The 24,333-nt window shown below is 35.3% G+C and overlaps 1 protein-coding gene across 7 annotated transcripts in view; it reads left to right on the forward strand.

Moving 5' to 3' along the window:
• The window catches only part of Eea1 (early endosome antigen 1), a 107,929-nt gene that overhangs the window by 32,240 nt on the left and 51,356 nt on the right, over positions 1-24,333 (forward strand). For 4 of the 7 annotated variants that reach the window (XM_055627852.1, XM_055627854.1, XM_055627855.1 and 1 more), the window contains 8 exons: positions 2,129-2,168; positions 3,060-3,173; positions 3,759-3,880; positions 5,008-5,163; positions 9,214-9,228; positions 11,928-12,044; positions 22,211-22,549; positions 23,611-23,760. In XM_055627852.1, the coding sequence (XP_055483827.1) occupies positions 2,129-2,168; positions 3,060-3,173; positions 3,759-3,880; positions 5,008-5,163; positions 9,214-9,228; positions 11,928-12,044; positions 22,211-22,549; positions 23,611-23,760 (1,053 nt within the window). The remainder of the gene's footprint in view (positions 1-2,128; positions 2,169-3,059; positions 3,174-3,758; positions 3,881-5,007; positions 5,164-9,213; positions 9,229-11,927; positions 12,045-22,210; positions 22,550-23,610; positions 23,761-24,333) is intronic. The other 3 variants (XM_055627853.1, XM_055627857.1, XM_055627858.1) reach the window with 2 other exon arrangements.

Here is a 24,333-nt window from a genome sequence, read left to right on the forward strand (position 1 = left end):
CTGCTTACACACTATCTTAGCACATTGTAACTTTCAGTTATATTTCTTCTTTTTTTCTTTTGCATTTCAATCTTTGTACTGAGAATTACTTTCTGGATTAAAAAAGGGAGAAAAAAGTCAGTGAATAAAAAGATACCAGTCTTAATACTATTTAAAGAGGGCTTAGTCTTAGTCAGTTTTTATAGTTCATTTGCTTATCTAACATGGAAACTGCTTACTGCATTTGAGATCGTGTGTGTGTGTGTGTGTGTGTGTGTGTGTGTGTGTGTTAAAACAAGGTCTCATTTAGTCCAATCTGGTTTCAAATTTGCCAATGTAGCTGAGGTTAACCTGAAATTCCTCATTCTTCTGCTTCCATCTTCAGAGTTCTGGGATTATAGGTGTGTGCTAGTGTGTCATATTTTATAAATAAATTCTCTCTAGTGTAAGTTGTAACTTTGTGGTAAATTTCTGTTAGAAGAAAATACATTTTATTATAGATGGTTGGGAGCCACCATGTAGTTGCTGGGAATTGAACTTTGGACCTCTGGAGAGGCAGCCAGTGCTCTTAACCCCTGAGCTATCACTCCAGCCCTTGGAAATACATTCTAAATATTGATTATTTCTAGCGGTCTAAGTCCAGTGTGTATTGAAATTTTAAAAATATGGTTTATTAGGAAATCCTTTACTATATGACCTGGGTTTAACTCTTTAACATATAAAAATAATGTGAAAGAGATACTAATTTTTGTTCCTACTGCCTGGATGACTTTAACCTTAAGAGATACAGTTGTCATCTTTCTTCTCCTTTTCCTCTTTCTTCCTCCTCCTTTTTTTTTTTTTGAGACAGCATCTCTCTGTATAGCCCTGACTGTCCTGACTCTCACATGCAGACCAAGCTAGCCTCAAACTCTCAGAGGTCTGCCTTCCTTTGCCTCTGCCTCTGCTAAGATTAAAGGCATGTACCACCACGCCTGGTTTTTTAAGCGATAAAGTATTTCTATGTTTTACATTTAGTGTGTGTGTATGTGTGTGTGAGAGAGAGAGAGAGAGAGAATGAATGAGAATACATACATATATGTGGGTGCCTTCTTGCATGTGGAGGTCAGTCAACAACTTGTGAGAGTAGGTTTCTTTTTACCCACTGAGCCATCTTGTCAGCCCTTTAGTTCTCTTTTAGAGATGATGACCCTTAATTTAAAAATTACCTTTAATTAATCAAACATTTTGCAGTGTTGGGAATGGAACTCAGTGGCTTGTGTGCTGGACAAGTTGCTCTAATACTGACCTATATAGGTGTCTAACCATGGCCCCACCCAGACACAGTTCCCTTTTTGGTGATGATAGTTGATGGCATATATGAGCTTATTTAATTTTCAAATATTGTAGGTGTTTTCATACTTATATGAAGGGTATAATCAAGGTAGTGATTTCTTAAATCACATATTTATTGCTACATATATTCCCCTTTAAGTTCAGTGCTGAGAATACTATGAACAAATCTCAGAGGGTGTACACTCAGTAAATGACTTATTTTAACCGCTTAGTGGATGCCAGTTATTAAAGTCCATTAATTTCTCAAGGTTGTAGAATCAGGCTCCCATGTTAAGCAGGTCTCATTAAAATATGAGGTTGCCTTCATGAGTGGTTTTTTGAGAGTGACACTTTCCAAAGACTGCTAGCTGGTAACAAGAATCCCTTATTGATAGAGAATGGTGCAGGTGTTGGTGGGCAAGACTTGAAAGTTCAAAGGCTAAAGGCGTGTGGCCCAGTCATAGCTTTAGCAATTGGTCTTGGAGAAATAGTCAGCTGAATGCTGCCTGCCATGACTAAATCTGTCACAGTGTTAGCCTTGTATATCTGCAGTCTAGCAATTGTTGCCAGTAGCTTATACGTGGAATGTGATAAGAGCCGATGTTGCATTCTGGAGGTGGAAGGAAGTCCTATTATTTATTACAGAAAATATGGAATCTTGGATGTCATGTATTGATTTTGCTAGCCATCTAATGACACCTTCCAGATCTGAAAGTATGAGATTCACCAGATTCTGATTTTTATCCAAATTCTGGTACTTAACTTGGTAGACATGGCAATTGTATAGTGTTTTCTTCTTTTACCACATTTATTTATGTGTTCTGTTCTAATTAAGGAGGCTAAACCTGATGGATTGATGACTGATTCATCAGCAGGTAATTAAAAACAGATTTAAAAAGTTTTTCTTTCTCATCCTTCTTAAAATTTAATGCCTGATAAAGTAATTTTATTTATGTTTATTTATTGTGTTTTATTTATTACAGTTAATCTTTGTAAAACAGTAAAAATATTATGTGTTAGGTTTAGATAGTTAGCTGTGACACAGTTTAGTCAGTTATCTAGTTCATTATATTCTGAAGTTATTAATAAACTTCTAAGATTACCACAATATGATTGCTTAAAGAAGTTCCGGTCTGTATTAGGGAGTTATATGTCTGTACCTTTTGAAGTACATGATGAGACTAGCATCTTTATAGATGCTTTTAAGTGAATGGGTGCTCAGTGAATAGTCCAGATTAGACTCTGAGCTTAGGTGCTGTATTTAAGGACTTTCTCTAAGAGTGAAGTGGCAGTAATAGGCATTGGTTGCACATTTTGATTAATGTGTTCTAAGATCATTGTTGTCCTTAGTTACTTCTAAGTTCACTTTATAACTTTTTCTGAAGAATATAATACATTTTAAAGTGGGTTTGATGGTATATGTCTGTAATCCTAGCACTCAGGAGGCCAAGGCAAATTCCAATCTATCCTCAGCTGTAAAGAAAGATCTTAATATTTAAGAAAGAAAAACCGGACTTCTAAACAAACATGTATAGATATTTGGAGGCTATTCTAATTATTTTTATTTATAAGTTATGTTTATAAATTGTGACTTGTACCCTAAATAAATCACATATGCTGAATATTTTGAAATGTGAATATATTCTCCTTATATAGAATGGATTTACATTGATTGTACTTACTACTACGTGAGTGTGATATAAATAATAAAAATTTAGTGTATGTAACTGACATTATATTAGACACATTGCTGTGTTCTCTTCTAGAGTTACAGTCTTTAGAGCAACAATTAGAAGAAGCCCAGACAGAAAATTTTAATATTAAGCAGATGAAAGATCTGTTTGAACAGAAAGCAGCCCAACTTGCTACTGAAATTGCAGGTATATTGAATATGAACTTTTTTAGTCAGTAAATAATTCTTACAACCTTTTCATCATTGTAAGCCATAGATAACTATCTAATATTTGAAGTGTGATAAAACATTTGTTGTAGACTATGGAAGTAATTAATGGAGTTTAATAATAAGAGTCACTGTGTAAATTATTTTGTTTTTCCTTAAGTGTTTTCTCCTTAGTAGATTCTTTTTGAAATTTAAAGGTAAATTTTTTTGATATGCTCAATGATTAAAAAGTAGCATTTTAAATAAATTTAAATAATTTAAATAAATAAATTATATAGTATATTAGAGACTTAATACTTGGTTATGCTCTCCATTTTTTCATAGCATATATTTTAAAAATTATGTGCTTTTGGTAAAATATTCTATGTATGTACAATAAAATGCTAAGTAGCATACTTTTCGATGGAATTTAACATAATTTTATTGGTTATATTTATGGGTAGTTGAGGAATGTGAATTGGACTTAAGTGTGTATAAGCTTGCAGATTAATATATGGGGATTTATGAAACGTAACTTCAGGATTAATATTATAAAACTAATGCTTGTATTGCTATCTTTAATTAGATATAAAGTCAAAATATGATGAGGAAAAGAGTCTCCGAGAAGCTGCTGAACAAAAAGTGACATATTTGACAGAAGAATTAAACAAGCAGACAACTGTAATTCAAGATCTGAAAACTGAACTGGTAATTTAGGAACATTTATCATGATGTTAATTTATAGCTTCCTAATTAAAATAAAATATATGTAGCAGCCATATAGTTAAGTGTTAGAGTGCTTGCCTAGAATGTATGAAGTTTTAAGTTGAATATCCAGCTGAAGAAATAAATATTTAAAAATATTTAATGAACTGGAGGCAACAAAAATTTTTTTTATATCTCTTCACCTACATATATACTCTTTGACTTTTAAAAATAAAAAAGATTATATAGATTGTATCATCAACTCCTGTTTAACATTATTGTTTCTATCTAAACGTAATTTTTTGTTTTATATGTTTAAGTATTTCCTATATCCGCCTCTCTGGTGCTGTCATTTCCTCACACTATTTGTTCTTTTGAGGCAGGACCTCACTATGTAGCCTTGGCTGGCCTGGAACTTGCTATGTCGACAAGACTGCTCTCTGACTCAGAGACTGAGGGCATACGCCACCATGCCAGACATTTCCTCACACTTCAGTTTATAAAGCCATCTAGTGTTAGGATTATTTCCAACTGGGATAAAAGTTTATTTCACATTCTACAAGTATAAAATTCTAGTCATACTCCATGACTGAATCTGTCATTGGGTACTATGGTTCAGTGTTCTCTTTAGGCATTACAACCTTAGACCTATCTTGGACATCTTTATGTAGCCCTCAATAAATCCATGAATGAATTATTGAACTGCAAACAACCTATTGAAAACCCTAAACAAGCTTACATTTTTCTTCTTAATTTAAATTTTGTTGTTGTAGCATTGCAAGGGATTGACCCCACGGCTCCATGCTAGGCAAAGCTCCACTCAGAGCTGTTCTTCCTAGGATAGGGGTCGTTGTCGTCATTAATATGCACAGTTCTTCAAGGGAAGCAAAGCAGATGACGTGCTCAGGGTAAATGTGACTGTGCTAGAGTGCAGCTTGATGATACTGTTAAGTAGAATGTAAAGAGGGGGTTGGCTTTATTGGGGGAGAATATCAGTGTTCCATATTGGGAGTCTAAAAATTGGTAATAATGATTGTTTTTATTTGATCTCTCTTAGTGACTTACTCTAAAATGTATATTATTTTAGATTTTTGAAGTGTAATATTTAATTAAAATGTGTGGTTTTATAGCTTCAGAGACCTGGTATAGAAGATGTTGCTGTACTAAAGAAAGAACTGGTCCAAGTTCAAACACTAATGGATAATATGACTTTGGAACGTGAGAGAGAATCTGAAAAACTCAAAGATGAATGCAAAAAGTTACAATCAGAGTATGCTAATTCAGAGGTAATGGAGACACCTGGGAATGTTTACAGGATAGATTACTATTTTTCTAATAAATGATCCATGTAGTTAGAGAATTAAGGCTAGTCTGTGTTGATTGACTTTAACTTACTTTGGCAGGAGTAAATAAAGTATGATTTTATTTCCTACAGTTCCATTAACAAAGTTGAAATATTCAAAACCAATTTCTTCTTTCTTTTTTGTTCTTTTATTTATTTATTTTTTATGACATGCAATCTCACTGTATTGCCCAGGCTCTTTTTATGCTTCTAGACACAAGTCAACCTCAGTCTCCTGAGTAGCTGAGATGACAGAAGTGTGTCACAGAACCTGGCAGCAGATTACTTTTTAATAGGCTTATTTCTAGTGTATAGACATTGAGTTATATAGATGAAAATAGTCTTTGTAGTGTTTTGATTGGACTGTGGAGAGATGGCTCAGCAGTTAAAGCACTTACTGCTTTTGCAGAGGACCAGGATTTGGTTCCCAGAACCCACATGGCAATTCACAGCCATTTTTAACTTCACTTCTAGGGATCTGATGCTCTCTTCCTAGCCTCTGAGGGCATCTGGCACACATGTGGTACACAGACATAGTAGGCAAAACACTTATACATGAAAAATAAGAGTATATAAATCTTTAAAAATGCTCCCATCTACCACCATAATGATCTACTTAACCATAGGTGGTCACACACATCTAGAATTCCAGTGTCTGGAGGCTGAGAGAGGAGGAGTATGAGTTTGAGACCAGTCTTGACTACATGGTGAGAGACCTGTTTGAAGAAATAAAAACCAGAAACAAAAAGAAAAAAAATTTGTTGTAGTGACATTTCATTATGTTTCAATTTTTTAGCTGGTGATCAAAATACCACTCTGTTAATAAATACTAATATGCCACTAAATTGTGGGGTAAAATTATTGCAGATACCCTATGTCTGATTCATCCTATTTTCCCCTTATCTCTATTTCATTAGTGGGGGACTTACAAAGTATTTTGTTTTAATATGCATGACACTATGAGGCTCTTTGATGCTTGACACTAACTTATGATGTTTTCATGCAGATTTCCCCCAAATGGCACTTCATAACCCTAATGACATACTTTCACAAATGTCTCAATAATTAAAGGGGGTTCATAAAAGGCTAAAAACCTTCTATACCTCCTGTTTCTGGGGATCTGACATTGTCTTCTTAAATTCTATGGGCATCGAACATATATGATGCCTAGACATCCATGCAGGCAAAACTCCCATATACATAAAATTAAAATAAGTAACTATTAAAAAAATAAGATGCTGAATCAAAGTCTGATGAGGAAAAGTGTGTTTTAGACAACTTTGACTTGAGTGTATCCAGTTATTTATTTCTGTACTTAGTAAAGACTGCTATTGATTAGATCTCACTGCTGACATATAACTTGTCAAACTAAAAAAGTACTCTCTTGCTTTAAAAATGCCATTGGATGTTATTTGACATTTGAACATTTTAATGAAATTAATGATGGTTTTAGAACATACATACTTTAAAGTATAATACCCTCTGACTTTTCCAGTTGAACATTATGGAGTCATACTTGTTAATTAAGAAATTAGCAAAAAGCTGGGCAGTGGTGGTGCACACATTTAATCCCAGCACTCAGGAGGCAGAGGCAGGTAGATCTCTGAGTTCAAGGCCAGCCTGGTCTACAGAGAGACAGCAGGACTACACACAGAAACCCTGTGTCAAAAAATAAAAGCAAACCAAAATAAAACAAAACAATAATAACAAAACCTTTATTTTATTTATATTTGAAAAATACATGTGGAAACATACAGTTTGATAATAGAAAATATTTCTGAATAATACTTAGGAATTACTGTGAACTGAATTTAAAGGGTTTTTATAAATTTGTACTTTTATTAATTTAGATTAAAATAATCTGTAACGGAGGAGGAGAGACTCAAAGTGAAAATGTTATAACTTAAGGTAAAAGATTCAGAGTAAAGGAATTCAGTGTTTCACACTTTTGTCCTTAAGTAAATAGGGATAACTGTAGGAAGCAATGATTTCGTTTTTTAGAAAAGATCTGCCTGGGATGAAAGGAAAGTCGGTCTGAGGACATGTGTGCTGGCATATGCCTTTAACCCTAGAACTCAGGGTTAGGCAGAGCTCTAATTTCCAGGCTAGCCTGGTCTACATAGAGTTCCCGATCAGGTAAGGGCTTCAATGTGAGACTCCATCTCAATAAAAATAAAAAATTAAAATAATGAGGAGGAAGGGGAAGAAAATGACTTATAATTCAGTTCATTGTACTCAAATTTGCTCAAGTTTCCACAAAAAATTACTTCTACAGGGATTTTGAAATAAATTTAGAAGAACATTTATTCCTATTTATTAATAAGTAAGTTATTTTCTACTTAAACTATAGTCTTAGAGAGTCAAGGATAATATTAATCTCTGCGTGGTTAGTAGATATGCAGCAATGGATAGGACTCCCAGATATGTTAAATAGTTATAAATTTTTAAAAAGTAGCTTAAGGCCCACAGGTGGTTACTTTAGTCCCATAACTATGGAGGCAAAGGTAGGTAGATTTCTGAGTTTGAGGCCAGCCTGGCATACAGGGCAACTTCCAGGACAGCCAGGGCTACACAGAGAAACCCTGTCTTAAAAAAACAAAACAAAATGAAAAAAACAACAAACAAAACAACCCCCTCCCCACCCTCCATAAAAGAAGTTGCAAAAGAGTCAGACTAATAATGTCATTAGACATGGATTTTCTTGGACACCGTTAGATTGCAGATGTTCCACCATGTCATTTAGCATACTGTGTTAGCTTTAAAGATGTCTCATTTGATCCTGTAAAGTTATTAGATCTGTTGTAAACATTAGGAATCCGAGGTCACACATCTAAAATAAAGAACCTAGGTCTTACTCAGGCCCAGCATTTCTCCCTTAACATCCTGTAAGTGCTCTCATAATTGCCTCATGAGTGACTTTGTGCGGCTAATGTAGTTGTTTGCTTGGTTTTTGTTCTGAAACAGGATCTCCCTGGAGGCCAGGCTAACTTCTAACTTACTATGTAGCACTGGCTGCCCTCAGTCTGTCAGGTGCCGCTCTCACTCTCCCTGCCTCAGCCTCCTAAAATGGAAGTAAGAGAGGGAGACACCATGCCAAGCTTTCTGTGCTACCAATCTTGTCCTGATGTTTATTATTACTTTAGTGTTTACCAGAATTGTATGTTGTTGTGTATTGAATAATAGCTGAAAGTATTTTTAGTTGTATCTAATACTGTTCCCATATTAAAAAAATTGTATAATTGTTTCATCTCCTGTATTTGTATCTTCATTTGCCTTTTGGTTCCTACTTAGTACAAATATGTTTTGTTAAAATTCAGTTCTATTTATTTATAGCTAAGTATATCAGTGAATTATGGCATTTAAAAATTTACTAGAAACAAATTATTCTTGATGTGGTTAACTTTATTTAATCAGAATCAAAACACATTAAAGGCCATTAAGGAAGCTAGAAGTACAAGTATATTTATCAAATGTTCTATAGTTGGGGTTGATTATATGTAATCTGGACTACATTATTAAATATACTTTTGGTTTATTCATAAAAACTTATATACCTTGGAGTTCATATATTTGTCTGTATACTTATAAAATTATTTTTATTCTAAAGCATTTGAAATGCTTAGTAAGTAGTTGGAGATTTTATAGAACGAAGGTTTAAACATTTAAAATTATTTCTAAAACCTTCATGAAGGTAAATATCAGAGAACACTACAGTGAACTTAGATATGGTATGATATTTACTGGAGATGATTTTAAAAAATCTTATTTGCATCTTAAGTTTAAGAAAAAAACGTTTGCAAGTATGGAATGAGAATGATTATAGTCATGCATAGTATTTAAGAGTACATGTCAGTATTGAATGTGCTACTTTTAGAGCTCATATTTGTAAGTGTGCTTGAACATTTTTTATTGTGTTCTCAGTGTGCACCTTGTCAGTACTGTGTCTCACCTTTCATCCATCATTTTATTATTTTTTTTCTGCTTTCTAATGGAGATGCTTAAATTTGAGGTAATGTGCTTTGGGAGACTTGTTAGTTTTGGTGATATCCTTTTCTACCACCTATTGTCATGTGCTGTTTTGTGTTTTAAGACAGTCTTAGAACTTCACAGACATGCTCATTTTTGTTTTGTTAATCAAACAAGTTTTCATCCATTATAAATAATTATTTCTTAATAGTAGTAGAATATTCAAACAATATGTCTAGTCAAAATACTGTTTCTTAGTTTTTTTGTAACTTAAAGGTCCTACTAAAAACTAAATGCTAAGTTCAATGACATAGCACTAAGGAAAATTTTTGTTAAGGCCTCATACTGTTCTAATGGGAGTACATAGCTCTTAAATCTTTGAGGGGATTTACAGTATATATTCATTAGAGAGTATATTTTGAATAAATACTAAACAGCAGAAACAATTCTAGGTGTTATGAATATATCACTATGTCCATGCCTGCTCATGTAAGACTCATCTTTCTTTGTGAGAATTGAATACTGTGTAACAAAGCCAATCTTGATTTCTGTTAGTTAGCCCTTTATTGATGTGAAAGTTGCCTGAGAGAAATAATTTCAAAGGTGGAAAGATTCATGTTGGCTTATGGCCTCAGTCCAGGTTTGGCTAGCTGGATTCTTTGCTTCAGAATATCATGGCAGCTAGGGACTTGGCAAAGGCTGCTTGCTTCTGGAGCCAGGAAGCACAGAGCCTGTGTACTGGGTCAAGATGCTCTTGATGACTACTTCTTCCAACTATGCCTCACCTCTGAACATTTGCATCACCTCCTATTAACAGGATCAGTTTATGCATTAATCAGTGGGTTAATCATTTGATTAAGTCAGAGTTCTCATGGTCCAATCCATGACCTTTTGATAAATGATTAGATCTAATGGAACACATGAGCCTTTTGAGATGTTTTTTTATAACTAAAACATACCATGGTAGGAAGTGAAGTGATAATAAGTTCTGTAAAGAAGAAAGAGGAGGGAGGAGGAAGAGGAAGGAAAGAAGGCAGAAGGAAGAAAAAAAAGGCAGGGTGTGTGCTGTGGTAGAGGCAGGAATAATGTGGGACAATTTTAGTTAGCATGTGTGAGGAAGATCTTGAGGATCTGACCAAGGAGAATATAGTAAGTGAGAAAAAGCATGAAGGTCTGTAAAGAGGAATCCTGGAAAGTGATTATAGCAAGTGCTGAACTACAAGCCATAGATGAGTTTGTGCTGGTCATGGCAAGGAAAGTCACTACAGAAAGAGAAAGACTAGGGGTGTCAGCGTGGTGCTATCTGAAGAGAAAGTATATTTTATGTCCTTTAATTTTTTCCTTAAAATTATTTTATTATTTATTATTATTATTTTCCTTGATTATCATTTTAAAAGATAGAAGTGATTGGTTGATAATGTGCAATACAGAAAGGGCAGATCTCATCTAATCCTCTTTCCCTCAGTTTCCTTACAACTAATGTCTACCACTGGTGCACCCTCTTCCCCCGCCTCTTTTCCTAGTGATCAAACTTAAAATGTTAAGTGCCCACATTCATCTAAACCAAATTGTTTTCTTAGTTTATTGTTACTAAAATGAAATAAAGCCAAGTGCTTGATCATCCAATTCAGTCCTTAATATGTTTAACTGGTTTCTGAAATTTGAAACCATTGTTTTCCTAAATGGATAAAGCTACAGTACCACTGAAAATACTTCAAAAATAAGTTCTGAGTACTCCAAGTTCATAAGAGAGCAGTGAAAATGTCTGAGCAGTGCTATTGTCACAGCAAAACAGATCCCTCCAAGATTTCTTGTTTATGATGCAAAGACTAATTTGTAATGCGCGCGCGCGCACACACACACACACACACACACACACACACACACACACTCTGTTGGTATTCTAAGAGTAGAGTTTTAAATTTATGATTATCCATCTTGTAAAATTTATTCATTATAAGGAATATATGTACTGGAAATTACTAACTCTATATTAAAAAGTAGAGCCAGCAAGAAATATTAATAATACAAATTTCATTTGTTAGTATCATTTGCAGTAGCTTTCTAATGTTTGAGCTTTCATGTATCAGAGGTGTGGCTTTTCAAGATATTTGCCCATCTGTTTTTCCTTTTTGTTTTATGCAATCAAATTATCTTAACAATAAACTTTTTTTGTTTTTAAAAATGTTTAAATTCACTAAGACAAGTTTCAGTTCAACTGTTAACACTTGACCCCAGAGTGGCTTGGGTTAATAAAACTACGTAGGACTTAAATTGGTAAATTTTTTGGATAAATATACTTGTATTATAATCAGAAAAATGATTCAGCCAGGTCAAGTCATATTGTATGTTTAATCTGCATGTGTTAACATGAAAGGAAAGGCTTTTGCTATGGAAGCTTGGAGAATCTCTAGACATAACTTGGTTTTCCTTTTTAAATTCAGGAGGCTCTAAATACAGTTTTAAAACCATGAAATAAAAGTTGTAGTTTGATTTTACCTCAGATAGATGACAATGTCAGCATTTCAGTTGATATACTATTAAATATATGAATTATGCATCTCAGATGTATTTTAAAAATTAATTTTAAACAAAAAATTAGGTGTATTATGGTATTAGAATAAAGATCAAGTTGAGAAGTTTCAAGTATTCAATTTAACTGCACCAGTAGCAGAAAATGTCATATCTTCAAATCTTTGTGTACCTCCATTTCATTTGCTTTTATTTTATTTTATTTTTCAGGCTACAATAAGCCAACTGAGGAGTGAACTTGCCAAAGGACCCCAGGAAATTGCAGTGTATGTGCAGGAAATACAAGACCTTAAAGGTTCAATTAACGAATTAACACACAAAAACCAGGTACGAATTTTAAAGCTACTCATAGTGGTAAATAGATTTTAATTTAATCATTAAATTTAATCTATAAGATTAATCAAATTAATTTAATTTTATTCATACAATAGGACAAGGGGACTCTCTGTGTGTGTATGTGTTTAATGTTATATATATTCACATGGTTGCATAAACCAGTTTCCAAAAACTCTTTATATTGCAAAACTGCTTCTATACCAAAAAAACAATGCTCCCCATTGTCCCTTCCCTTAACTTCAGGCAACCACTATTTTCTCTTATATTTATATGTCGTTTATACACCTAAGTCGCTTATATAAGTGTAGTCAAAGTCTTTGTGGTTTTGTAACTGACATGTTTAGGATATTATCCTGAAAGATTCATCCTTGTACATTATAGCTGAAATTTCTCTTTACAGATGAATGATACTGCATTTTAAGTTTGTGACATTATACACCCATCTGTCAGTAAATACTTGGGTTGCTTTCTTCTTTCTGGTTATTATAAATAATACTGCTCAAAACTTGAGTATATCGATATCTTTGTGACCCTGTTTTTTTTTTTTTTTTTTAGGATTTCATTTTTAGATTATTTTGTTTTATTTTTTATAATTTTTTTATTTTTTTACTATTAATTACACTTTTTTCATTTTGCATTCCCCATAAGCCCCTCCCTCCTCCCCTCCCAATCTCACCCTCCCTCCCCCTTCCTCATGCATGCCCCTCTGGTCCTCTTCTCCTTCCTTCTGATCTTAGTCTATCAGATCACCTCAGGAGTGGCTGCATTGTCTTCTTCTGTGGCCTGGTAAGGCTGCTCCCCCCTCAGGGGGAGGTGATCAAAGAGCAGGCCAATCAGATTATGTCAGAGGCAGTCCCTGTTCCCATTACTAGGTAACCCACTTGGACATTGACCTGCCATGGGCTACATCTGTGAAGGGGTGCTAGGTTATCTCCATGAATAGTCCTTGGTTGGAGTATGAGTCTCTGGGAAGTTCCCTGTGTTCAAGTTTTCTGGTTCTGTTCTCCTTGTGTGGTTCCCGTCCTCTCCAGCTCTTACTATTTCCCACTTCTTACATAAGATTCCATGCACTCTGCCCAACAGTTGGCCATAAGTGACCCTGTTTTTTAATTCTTTTGTTTATATATCCAAGAGTCAAGTTACTGGATCATATGGTAATTCTATTATATGTTTATACTTACATATATACATTTATAAGATTTATTATTTAAAAACCTTAGAAATGAATATAAACATGACACACCAAAATCAACCAGCTCAGTGAACTACTATACAATCAGAATAGGTATTCAGAATGGAAGCTGTGGAGCTTCACATTAAATTTTACACATTCAGTATCAATTATATCTTACGTGCTTATGCACCACCAAAAAAAAAAAAAAAAAAAAAAAAATCCATGCAGAATTAGAACTAGAGAAACAATTAGCTTTATATCCTCTTTCATAACTTGTGTTCTCTTTCATACGTTGAATCTAGCCAGTGATGTTTATTTATGTGCACATGTGCTCATGTTTATGAGGTACAGTGTAAGATGAAGAAAGCTAGAAAGGTTAAATGTATGAGGATCAGAGACTTAGTGCAGCTACAGGTACATTTGTAATGACAGGGATCCAATCCAGGTCCTCATGAATGCAGTGCCAAGAAGTATTTTGACCACAGAGCTGTGTTCTAGCCTTATTGTGTTTTTTTTAATAACTACTTACTGATTTCAGTTGACATTACATACATCTTTTTATGTTCCCCTCTACAGATTACACAGTTTCACCACAGCCTCACCAACACTTGTCTAGATTTTGCACTTTTAGTTTCCTTGCCTGTGCTTTAGGTAACAAATGAAGAAATTATTGTTAATTCAATGTCATATATTTTTTTTCTCTATTTTCTTTAAGAGTTTTGTCATCTTAGGCGTTAGGTTTATGTTAGATTCACTTTGGGTTAATTTTTTTATATGCCTAAGACAAAAACCCAGTTTCATTCTGCTGCATGTGGGCTTTTACTTTTCCTGATATCATTTGTTGAAGACTGTCCTTCCCTTGTTGTATGGTCATGGAACTCTTTTTAAAAATTATTTGACTATTGCTTTAGTCTGTTTCAGCCCCTGTAACAAAACACCATAAACAGAGCAGCTTACAAATAGCAGAAAATTGTTTCTTGTTGTTATTTAGACTAGGACATCCAAATTTAGGTAGAATTTCTTTCTTGTTATAGTGTGTTGTCGGGTCTATAGATGGTGCCTTCTTGATCCTTGCATGAGAAGGAATGAGGGATCTGAGGGATCTCTCTGAGGCATTTTACTTTTTCTTTTTAATAAGAACACTAATCTCGTTTATGAGGCTTTGGTCTAAACTCTAGTAGCTTCTCAACGGTGAAATCTCCTAATACTTTTGCCTTGGGGGTGTAGGATTTGCAGTTACGATTTTGGAGTCATGGGTGATACAAAGCTTGTGACCATAGCAACCACATATATGAATGTTTATTTCTAGGTAATCTGTTCCACTCATCTTTGTTTCTCTTTATGCCAGTACCACAGTGTAATTATTAGTTTTGTAGTAAGTTTTGACATTGGAAAGTGTGAAACTTCAGGTTTTTTTCTTTTAGGATTTTTATTGTGTGTTTATTTTATTTTATTTTATTTTATTTTATTTTATTTTATTTTTTGAGACAGGGTCTTGTTATGTGGCTGATACTGTCCCAGGATATGCTACATAGCCCAGATTTGCTCAAACTCATAAACTTCTGCCTTAGCCTCTCAAGTGCTATTATAGACATGTACCACTGCACCAAGCATCTGTGTGTGCACACATGTGTATTTCACTGCCAGTGGTCTCTGCCTTATTCTTTGTAAATGAGCTATAGTAATATTCAATTTCTGACTAAGAAAGCATTGGTATTAATGCTGTGGGGTCGCACATGTGTGTATGGGTATGTAAGCCTTTGAGGTATGGACTGAGGCCAGAGGGTGACATGTCTTCCTCACTGTTGTCCACCTTTTATTTATTGTGTATTTGGGTGTTTATTACTGGTAGTTCTCTTTAAGTATGCATTTTTATTTTTAAAAGTTGTATATATTTATACACTGAATATGAATGATATCCATCCACACTACCTACTTTCCTGTCCCTCTAGTGCTTGCCACCTTTTCTCCGTCCAAGCTTATATTCCCATAAAAAATGTTATTAATGATTTCCTGAGTCTAATTAGTGCTGCTCATATGTACAGGGGCGTGTGGCTGTCTGCTGGGACAAGGGTAGTCTACCAGCAGCCAGGAACCCAAAGGGAGAGTGGCTCTCAGCAGCTGTTAACTGCAGTAACTCCTCCTCTGATAGGGGTGTGCCACTGGGGGGAGGGTATCAGTCTGTGCTGGAATGTTGACTGACCTGGTCTTGTGCAGGCTGTGTGCTGGTACCCGAAGCTGCTGTGAGCTGATGCCTACATTAAGCTAGGTTGCATCTAGAAGTCAGCCTTTCACAGCTCTACTTCCCATCTGCTAGCCCCTACGTTCTTCTGCTCTTCTTTTAAGGTTCCCTAATCCTTAGACGGTAGGTAGGAAGTGAAAAGAAACTTCTCTGACTAAAGTTGAAAGAAGCATAAAACTATGGGTATAAACATAAATAGAATGTTGTTTGATAACATGATTGTTCATTGAAACAATAATATGTACATAAGTGCCTAGCCTTTCTGATAGATGTTTTTTTTCTTATAGTAATACTTGGTAAATAATAGCTTCTCAGGAGTTGGTCACTATGTAGAATCTTAAACTACATCAGTGAACTTTCTGTATATGTAACATTAAAATCCACTAGGCTTTCTTTCCTTCTCATGTATGTGATTACATTGCATCATTCATTTATCATGTTGAAAATACTGGCTCACCACGTGAGTTTGATTTTTCAAGTATTGACATATTTCATTGTACAGTATCCATTCACCAACTTTACTTTTAATATTAGAATAGATTTGAAGTGTGAGGAAACTGTAAAGCTCACATAATGTATCTAGTTAAAAATAAATGAATAAACTGAAGATTCATTTGTCTGTCTTTTATTTATCTGCCTTCCCTTATTGTCCTTGCTATCCAGTCCTCACTCAAACCATAATTACTGGCAATGATTCAATTCAGTTCAGTTTAATTCAATTAAAATATTTTAAATTTGTAAATCTCTGCATATAATCTTTTTTGGTGGTCCTAGAGATTAAAGCCTAGGGCCTTGTGCATCCTATTCAACTTTGCTGCACTGAATTATATCCCAGTACTTTCTGTTTTTAATTTCTTTCTTTGAAATAGGGTTGCTAAGGTGCTCATGCTGGCCATGAAATTTATATCCCCCTGCCTCAGCCTTCTGAGTATCCAGGATTGCAGGCCTATGCCACACATCCTGACTTGTACATTATCTTTTGATGGATGCTATGTAAAATAATTTATTTTATTTTTTTATGGGCCATTGGCCCCATAAAATAGATAAAATGTATAAATAAATAGAAAATATTAATTTGTGTTGTTAAAGTATTCAGTTTTAATCCAGTGTATATAAAGTATTGCTCTTAAAAATCAAAGTGATAAATGGAAGAAACTGTTTTATTTTTTAATAAAAATTGTATTAAACAAAATTCTAAACCTCAGATTAATTATTTTTCATATAAATTCTAAATTTCATATACATTTTTCATATAAATTTGAATTTTCATATAAATTAAAAAAATCATTGTTTATCCAAGATTACTTATATAGCGGGTGGTTGTAAAAGACTGAGATATTTTGGAGAGTCTCACCTGTCATCTCTTTTTATCTGTACTGCTTTCCCTTTTAGTAGTCTTGGCTTTTAAGATATACATAAGTCAAAGCAAGGACCAATAAGGCAAATACTTAAAATACTGCTATGTATTCTATTGTGTGATACTTTTGGTCCATGTGTCTGCAGATTTCAGAGCCACAAATTCAAGCAGCTGTGGATTGGATTTTTAATCTTTAATGTGTATGTATGTATGTATGTATGTATGTATGTATGTATGTATGTATGTATGTACCAGTGTACCACATGTGTTCCTGGTGCTCTTGAAAGCCAGGGGAGAGTATTGCATTCTCTAGAACTGAAGTTACAGGTAGTTCTGAGTTACCCTAATGGTGCTAAGATGCAAACGCTGGGTCATCTACAAGAACAAGTGCTCTTTACAGCTGACCCATGTCTGCAGTTCTGTATGAAACATTTATGTTGTTTAAACAATGTAGGCATGATTTAAAGTCAATGGGAGACTGTGCCTAGGCTATTGCATACAGCACATCTTATATATGGACTTGAGTGCCCATAGATTTCTGCCATATTTGCAACATGTTGGTACTAATGCCAAGAGATGTATTTTATGAGCAGTATAGTGCAGTAGCCAAAGCCATGTTTCTGTCTCAGATTTCTACGTATTGACCAGGTTTGTCTGCTAGAGATAGTATTTTCTGTTTCTTGGAATGAACATGGATAGTAAACAAACTAAGGTGGTAAGGATTTCATGAGCTTTCAGTAAACACATCAGTGAATATCGATTTTATTGTTTGTTTGGCAAGTGTTGTAATAACAGGGTTGGGTTATGGCCATGGTCAGTGTTTTCCTAATGTACAGCCTACTAAATCAGAAAAGACCATTACAGAAACATAAATTTTTAACTGAGTTGTTAAGGATGCTAAGGAGGATTTCATAATGGTAAAGGGATTAATAGAACCTCATGTTGAAAGGTAGATGTAAAAAGGTATGGAACCATGTAAGAGGAAATGCAGTTCATAAAATGAAAGATGCCAGATAGTTATCTATAAAGCATTGAAACATCATTCTTTTTCATTCAGTCCTTTTCCATGGGCAAGTAACATTTGGATAACAAATGAAACATAAGGAAATTGTTATTTTCATAAAATATGGAAAAACAATTAAAAATTAAATTAAAAATTTTAATTTAAAAATTAAAAAGGAAGCTTTCATTATATAAATGATTACTATCTAGGCCTCATATGTACTTTGTAATTTAAACTTGAGTAGGGAAAATTTTAGGGATAATGAATTAATTTACTTTCTAAATTAATGTGTTTTAAGAAATTAATTTGATTAAAATCATTAATGACTGCTTCTTAGTTAAATCGTATAAGGATCAGCTTCAGACTTCTTGGTAATAAATAGGAATAATATCTCAAAATTCATTGTAAGGATAGATATGGAGAATTGAAAGAAGTCACTGTTTTCTTTTTTTAAATTTATTTTTTTTATTAATTACACTTTATTCACTTTGTATCCCAACTGTAGCCCCCTCCCGTGTGCCCTCCCAATCTCACCCTTCCTCTCTCTTCTCCACACATGCCCCTCCCCCAGTCCACTGATAGGGGAGGTCCTCCTCCCCTTCCATCTGACCTTACCCTGTCAGGTCTCATCAGGAGTGGCTGCAATGGCCTCCTCTGTGGCCTGGTAAGGCTGCACCTCCCTCAGGGGGAGCTGATCAAAGAGCCAGCCACTGAGTTCATGTCAGAGACAGTCCCTGTTCCCATTACTAGTAAACCCACTTGGACACTGAGCTGTCATGGGCTACATGTGTGCAGGGGTTATATACTCATAAGTGGACATTAGACATATACTATAGGATAAACATACTAAAATCTGTACACCTAAGGAAGCTAATCAAGGAGGACCCTGGGTAAGATGATCAATCCTTATTCAGAAAGGCAAAGAGAATGGACATTGGAAGAGGGAGAAAACAAGAAACAGGACAGGAGCCTACCACAGAGGGCCTCTGAAAAACTCTACCCAGCAGGGTATCAAAGAAGATGCTGAGACTCATAGCCAGACTTTGGGCAGAGTGCAGGGATACTTATGAAAGAAAGGGGGATAGAAAGACCCGGAGGGGACAGGAGCTCCACAAGGAGAGAAAAAAAAAAAATCTGGGCACAGGGATCTTTTCTAACACTGATATTCCAACCAAGGACCATGCATAGAGATAAGCTAGAACCCCTGCACTGTTTTCTTTAATTGATTTTACTGTATTTTTAAACAGTCAATGTTAAAAGTTGAGTGCTGGGGTTATAGGCATGTGCTATCACCTCAGCTTGATAGAATTTGATTAATATTTTAGGACAAGTGAATTTTTATTAGTCATTGCTTATCAGGCACTTTTGCTTTCTAGAGAGTCAAAGTGTCTGGAAGATGTGTGGAAAGGGTAGATTTTTCAGTGACTATATATTATATATAAGTCTGTGGGAAAGAGATTAACTTACAAATAGCCCTAATCTTTTTTTTTTTTCTTGTTTTTTTCGAGTGAGTTTCTCTGTGTAGACTTGGCTGTCCTGGACTCGCTTTGTGGACTAGGCTGGCCTCAAACTCAAAGAAATGGGCCTGCTTTTGTGTCCCTGAGTGCTGGAATTATACGTGTGCACCACCATGCCGACAAATATCCTTAATCTTATAGCACATTTACAACTTACATGCTACCCAGTGCTCAGTGTCATCAAGCATGGTTATATTCTGAGTTCAGCAGCTTACAGTCTTTAGGAATGATTTTTATGGATCAATAAGCAGATTTACTTTAGCATATGAATCAAAAAAGTTATTTTTCTAAATGTGAGCTCTATATGTGTCTTTATATGGAGACTATTTGAAGTTACTAATTAGTAAGACACATGCAATAAAAAAAAAAAAAAGGCCTAATATGCTGTTGAATCAAGTATCTTTTCTCCTCTAGTCTTTTGTCTGCCGCTTTGGAATGTTTTTGTTGCTTTGTTAAAGCATGTACGTGCTGACTGACTGTTGAAAATTTACCTTCTTTTGGGTTTACCTTCTTCTGGGTTTATTGTTTATCCTTGTCTTAGTTAGAGTTTCCACTGCTGTGAAGTAAGTTGAGGAGGAAAGGGTTTATTTGGCTTATACTTCAGCATTGTACTTCATCATTGATGGAAGCCACAACAGGAACAGGGCAGGATCCTGGAGGCAGGATCTGATGCAAAGGCCATGGAAGGGGTCCTGCTTACTGGCTTGCTCAACATGGCTTGTTTAGTCTGCTTTCCTACAGAACCCAGGACCACCAGCTTAGGGAATAGCACCACCCACCAATCATTAATTAAGAAAATGCCTTACAGGTGTGTCTATAGCTCAACAGTATGGTGACATTTTCTTAATTGAGGTTCCCTCCTCTGAGATGACTTTAGCTTGTGTCAAGTTGACAAAGTTATCCAGCACAACTCTTTTTTTTCTCTTCTCTTACATACACTTTTCTGGATGCTGCTTTTTTATAATACATTTTTCTGATAATCATCTTAACTTCCCTTTTCTCAGGTAAATGTTCAAGAACCTTCACTGCGAGTTGGCATCTAGGCTTTTCCCTATTAAGATTTTAAGTTTTGCTGTTACCCTACTTGTACTTGTTTTCCCTTCCTTGTGTCTAATAACATACTTGCATATTTTCTTAATTCCTGTTACCACTTTTGAAAATAAATTCAAACTGTTATTTTCTTACTTTTAGATTTACCTGATTTAGCTCATTTTTTAAAATTATTACTTGGTAATCCCCAATTGATATATTTACAACAGGCCCTCTATACCTAAGGCTCAGAGAACATCATGAAAGAATGGCAGAGAGATTGTAAGATCCTGTGTACCAGGATATCTGCTGCAAGGTAGCATCATATATAACAATGATTGTGTCCATGAAATCTTAACAACTTGGTCACCTAAACAAGATCTGCATAATGACAACAATCATGGATGGGGAAATGTCACAAGGTCTCAACTGGCAGTAGAAGAGCTACAACCAATAATGAATGGCTGCTGAGAAAGGAAAAACCAATCTTCTCTAGGGTTCAGCCCCTGATCGGCCACCTAATCCCAAGTAGTCAGCCCTAAACACATGTGCTTCCAAACAACACTGACTGCTTTCAGTGGGGTTATGTGTGTGCCTGTGTGTGTGTGTGGGGTATATAACAGTAATGAATAAGAGGACATGAATTTGAAAAGGAGTCAGGGAGGACACAGGAGGAGTTGGAAGAAGAAGAATGTGGGATGGAAACAAATAATGTAAATACAGTACTCGTGTATTAAATTTTCAAAAGTTGTAAAAACAAAAAGTTGTTCTCTTCCCTTTTCCTTCCCCTGGCAACTGAACTCTGTTTTCTTCATGCTTAAAAGGTGTTTAACCACTATTGATGACCTCCCAGCCCTCTTAAATGTTTCTGTTTATAAATTATTTTAGCTCTTTTAGAAAGGCTATTTTAAACATACCTGTTTTACATATGCAATAGTCTTTTTCACATGGAGGGTCTGGTCTTCCTCTGCACCATCGCTTCTTGTGCAGTTCATAAGGAATGTCCACAGACAGACCAGGTCCCCTCTGCAGTACCTTCTTGACATGTGCAGCTTTCTTGGGAAGTTAAAGTTTTGCTTGTATTTTATGTGATTTTAAAAATGTTCATTGTCAGTTGTAACAACAGTACTGAGACCAGCCTTTGAACTTAAGTTGATTTATACAGATGTATGATTAATGGTGTTATTTGTGTGTGTGGTGTTTTTCTTTTCTTTTCTTTTTTTTTTTTTTTTTTTGCTAGTTTGAGTAAAATAAAATTATGAAGTAAATAAATAAATATTATCTTTACATCATTTCTTTATATACCCAGAAAGATTTTTGAATTCATTTTAGCTTGTAACTGTAAAAAAAATAGTCTTTATCCGGAAGGGAAGATAAAAATGCATATAGTAGGATCAGATACGAAAGAGGCAGGTGACACGCTGTGCTAAGCTGTTATACTTGGGAAGCTGGTAGACCCAAGTCAGAGGCTTACAGCATATAAGTAGTCAGAATAACTTTTATTGAATGAAAGGTCACTTTAACTTTTTAACTGAAGTAGAAACATAAATATGCGGCATACTACCAAATAATTCAATATATATGTATATACATATACATATATATACACACACACAGACATATATGTGTTTTCAGGTTGTGGCAATATTTTCTTGGTAGCTTTTATTTTGTATCAGTACAGTCATGATGACCAATAATAAAATTGTAAGTTGGTATGTCATAATTCTTTCCTAAAGTATTTTCTACACTTTTATACTATAATATTAAGTACTTAAAAGATAGTTTGAGAAACTGGAATAGTGAAAAAGTATTAAGCATTTAAATTGCTATTTCAGAACTTGACTGAAAAGTTGCTGAAAAAAGAACTGGACTACACCCACTTAGAGGACAAGCATAACGAAGAGTCAGTGAGTAGAAAGAATATACAGGCAGCCCTCCATCAAAGGGACCTGGATTGTCAGCAGCTCCAGGCAAGGTTAGCCGCGTCAGAAGGTTCACTGCAGAGGGTCCAAGCAGAACTCAGTGAGAAGGGAGAGGCTGCTCAGAAGCTCAAAGAAGAGCTGCGGGAAGTGGAGACCAAGCACCAGCACCTCAGAGTGGAGTTCAAGCAGCTGCAGCAGCAGCGTGAAGAGAAGGAGCAGCATGGGCTACAGCTGCAGGGGGAAGTAAGCCAGGTGAGCGCCCTTCAATGACACCATTGTGAAACATTCATGAATTAACAAAAGTCGCTTAGAGTGCTGCCCGCTACCGGGTATGTAGTAGGTTTTAGCTGTTGTGTTAATTCAGATGCTCACCATTCTTTAGTTAAATATTCTTGCAGCTCACAACTACTGTAACACCAGTTCCAGGAGATCTGATACCTTTTCTGGCCTCTTGGGCACCAGGCACACACAGGATACACAGATATACATGCAAGGAAATCACCCATACAAATGAAATAAAACTTTTAATAATAATAATTTTTAAAGTATAATTAAAAAATTTAAGTCAAGTGTAGTAGTTCTTAACTATGGAAAACTAACAAAAATCACTGTGGGAAGACAAAAGAATGTGTCTGAATGTGCCTTGAGTATCACAATTTTTAAGTTTCATTTTATTTTACATCCTTTACCTTATGTTCAGCTACAACCCTTGCTCACCCCTGCATAAGCTCAGAAATTCCATCTGCCCTTCGTCCCCCAACTCCGCCTACACCACAGAACAAAGGAAAGGAAAGCTGTGCATTCTTGGCAGCTGGTAGCACTTAGGCAGGGATTTGGATGGCTGGCAGCACCTTGGTCTCCTGTATTTTAAAAATTTTATTATTATTTTGTGTATGGGTGTTTTGCATGCCTGGTACCTTCAGAACCCAGAAGAGGGAGTCATATATAGGAGAACTGGAGTTACAGATGGTTGTGAGCTGCCATGTAGGTGCTGGGACTCAAACCCAGGTTCTTTGGAAGAACAGCCAGAGCTCTTAAACTGCTGAGCCACCTCTCCAAACCTCATCTGTATTTTTTAAAGAGAAAAAGAAAATAGGTACAAAATATGCAATGCTTCTTCATAATTTTATGTGACTTGTTATAATACATGTGATTAAAATTCAGTTGTAGTCTAAGTTATTCTCTAGTATCAGGTGTGAAGGGATATACAGTGAAAAGGTGGCACACAGTTAACTGGTGAAAGTGCAGTTTACTAAAGTAGTTGGTATGTTCCCATTTACATACACATGCACACTTTGATTTCTGTTTTAAAGTTACATAGCAAACTTCTGGAGACTGAGCGTCAGCTGGGGGAAGCGCACGGCAGGCTGAAGGAGCAGAGGCAGCTCTCCAGTGAGAAGCTGATGGAGAAGGAGCAGCAAGTGGCTGACTTACAGCTCAAGCTCTCTCGTTTGGAAGAGCAGGTAAGCTAGCATCTGAACCTGATTGATACTACCAGATGACTTTAGACTTGAAGTGTCTTAAACATGCCAAGGCTCACCTTTGTGTCAAGAACTTTAATTGTAATTATTTTTATTTCACATTGCAGCATTTCCTACTTGTTTGCTACATTTTAAAGTTACTACATTGTCTTGTTACTGTTATCCTCAAAGTTCTTAGCAGAAATATACTAACTACATTTTAGCTTTCTCCAGGAAGCTGGCCCTTGGGCTGCTGTGTTCTTCCTACCTAGGAAGAGCCATTTCCTAATAAGACCATCAGATACCTGGTGTGGATCATTAGCAGCATGTAAACACTGAGTTCACATTTACTTGATTTCATTTTTAATAATTAACCATCTCAGGTGTAATAGAGCTCACTGCTGTAGCTTCAGGTCCTATGTGCAAGTCCTAACACCCCAAGAACTGCCTCCAAATCACCTGTTTGAATGTTAACCCAGAAAAAGTTGTAGTTGCTCAAATGGCACCCTTATGTGGTTAAAGAAAATTTTATGATTGAATTATGACTTTTATTTGAATTGAACAGATACTCAGGTT

Source organism: Psammomys obesus, unplaced genomic scaffold (genome assembly GCF_907164565.1).
Source record: "Psammomys obesus unplaced genomic scaffold, mPsaObe1.curated_primary_1811, whole genome shotgun sequence".
Lineage (NCBI taxonomy): Eukaryota > Metazoa > Chordata > Mammalia > Rodentia > Muridae > Psammomys > Psammomys obesus.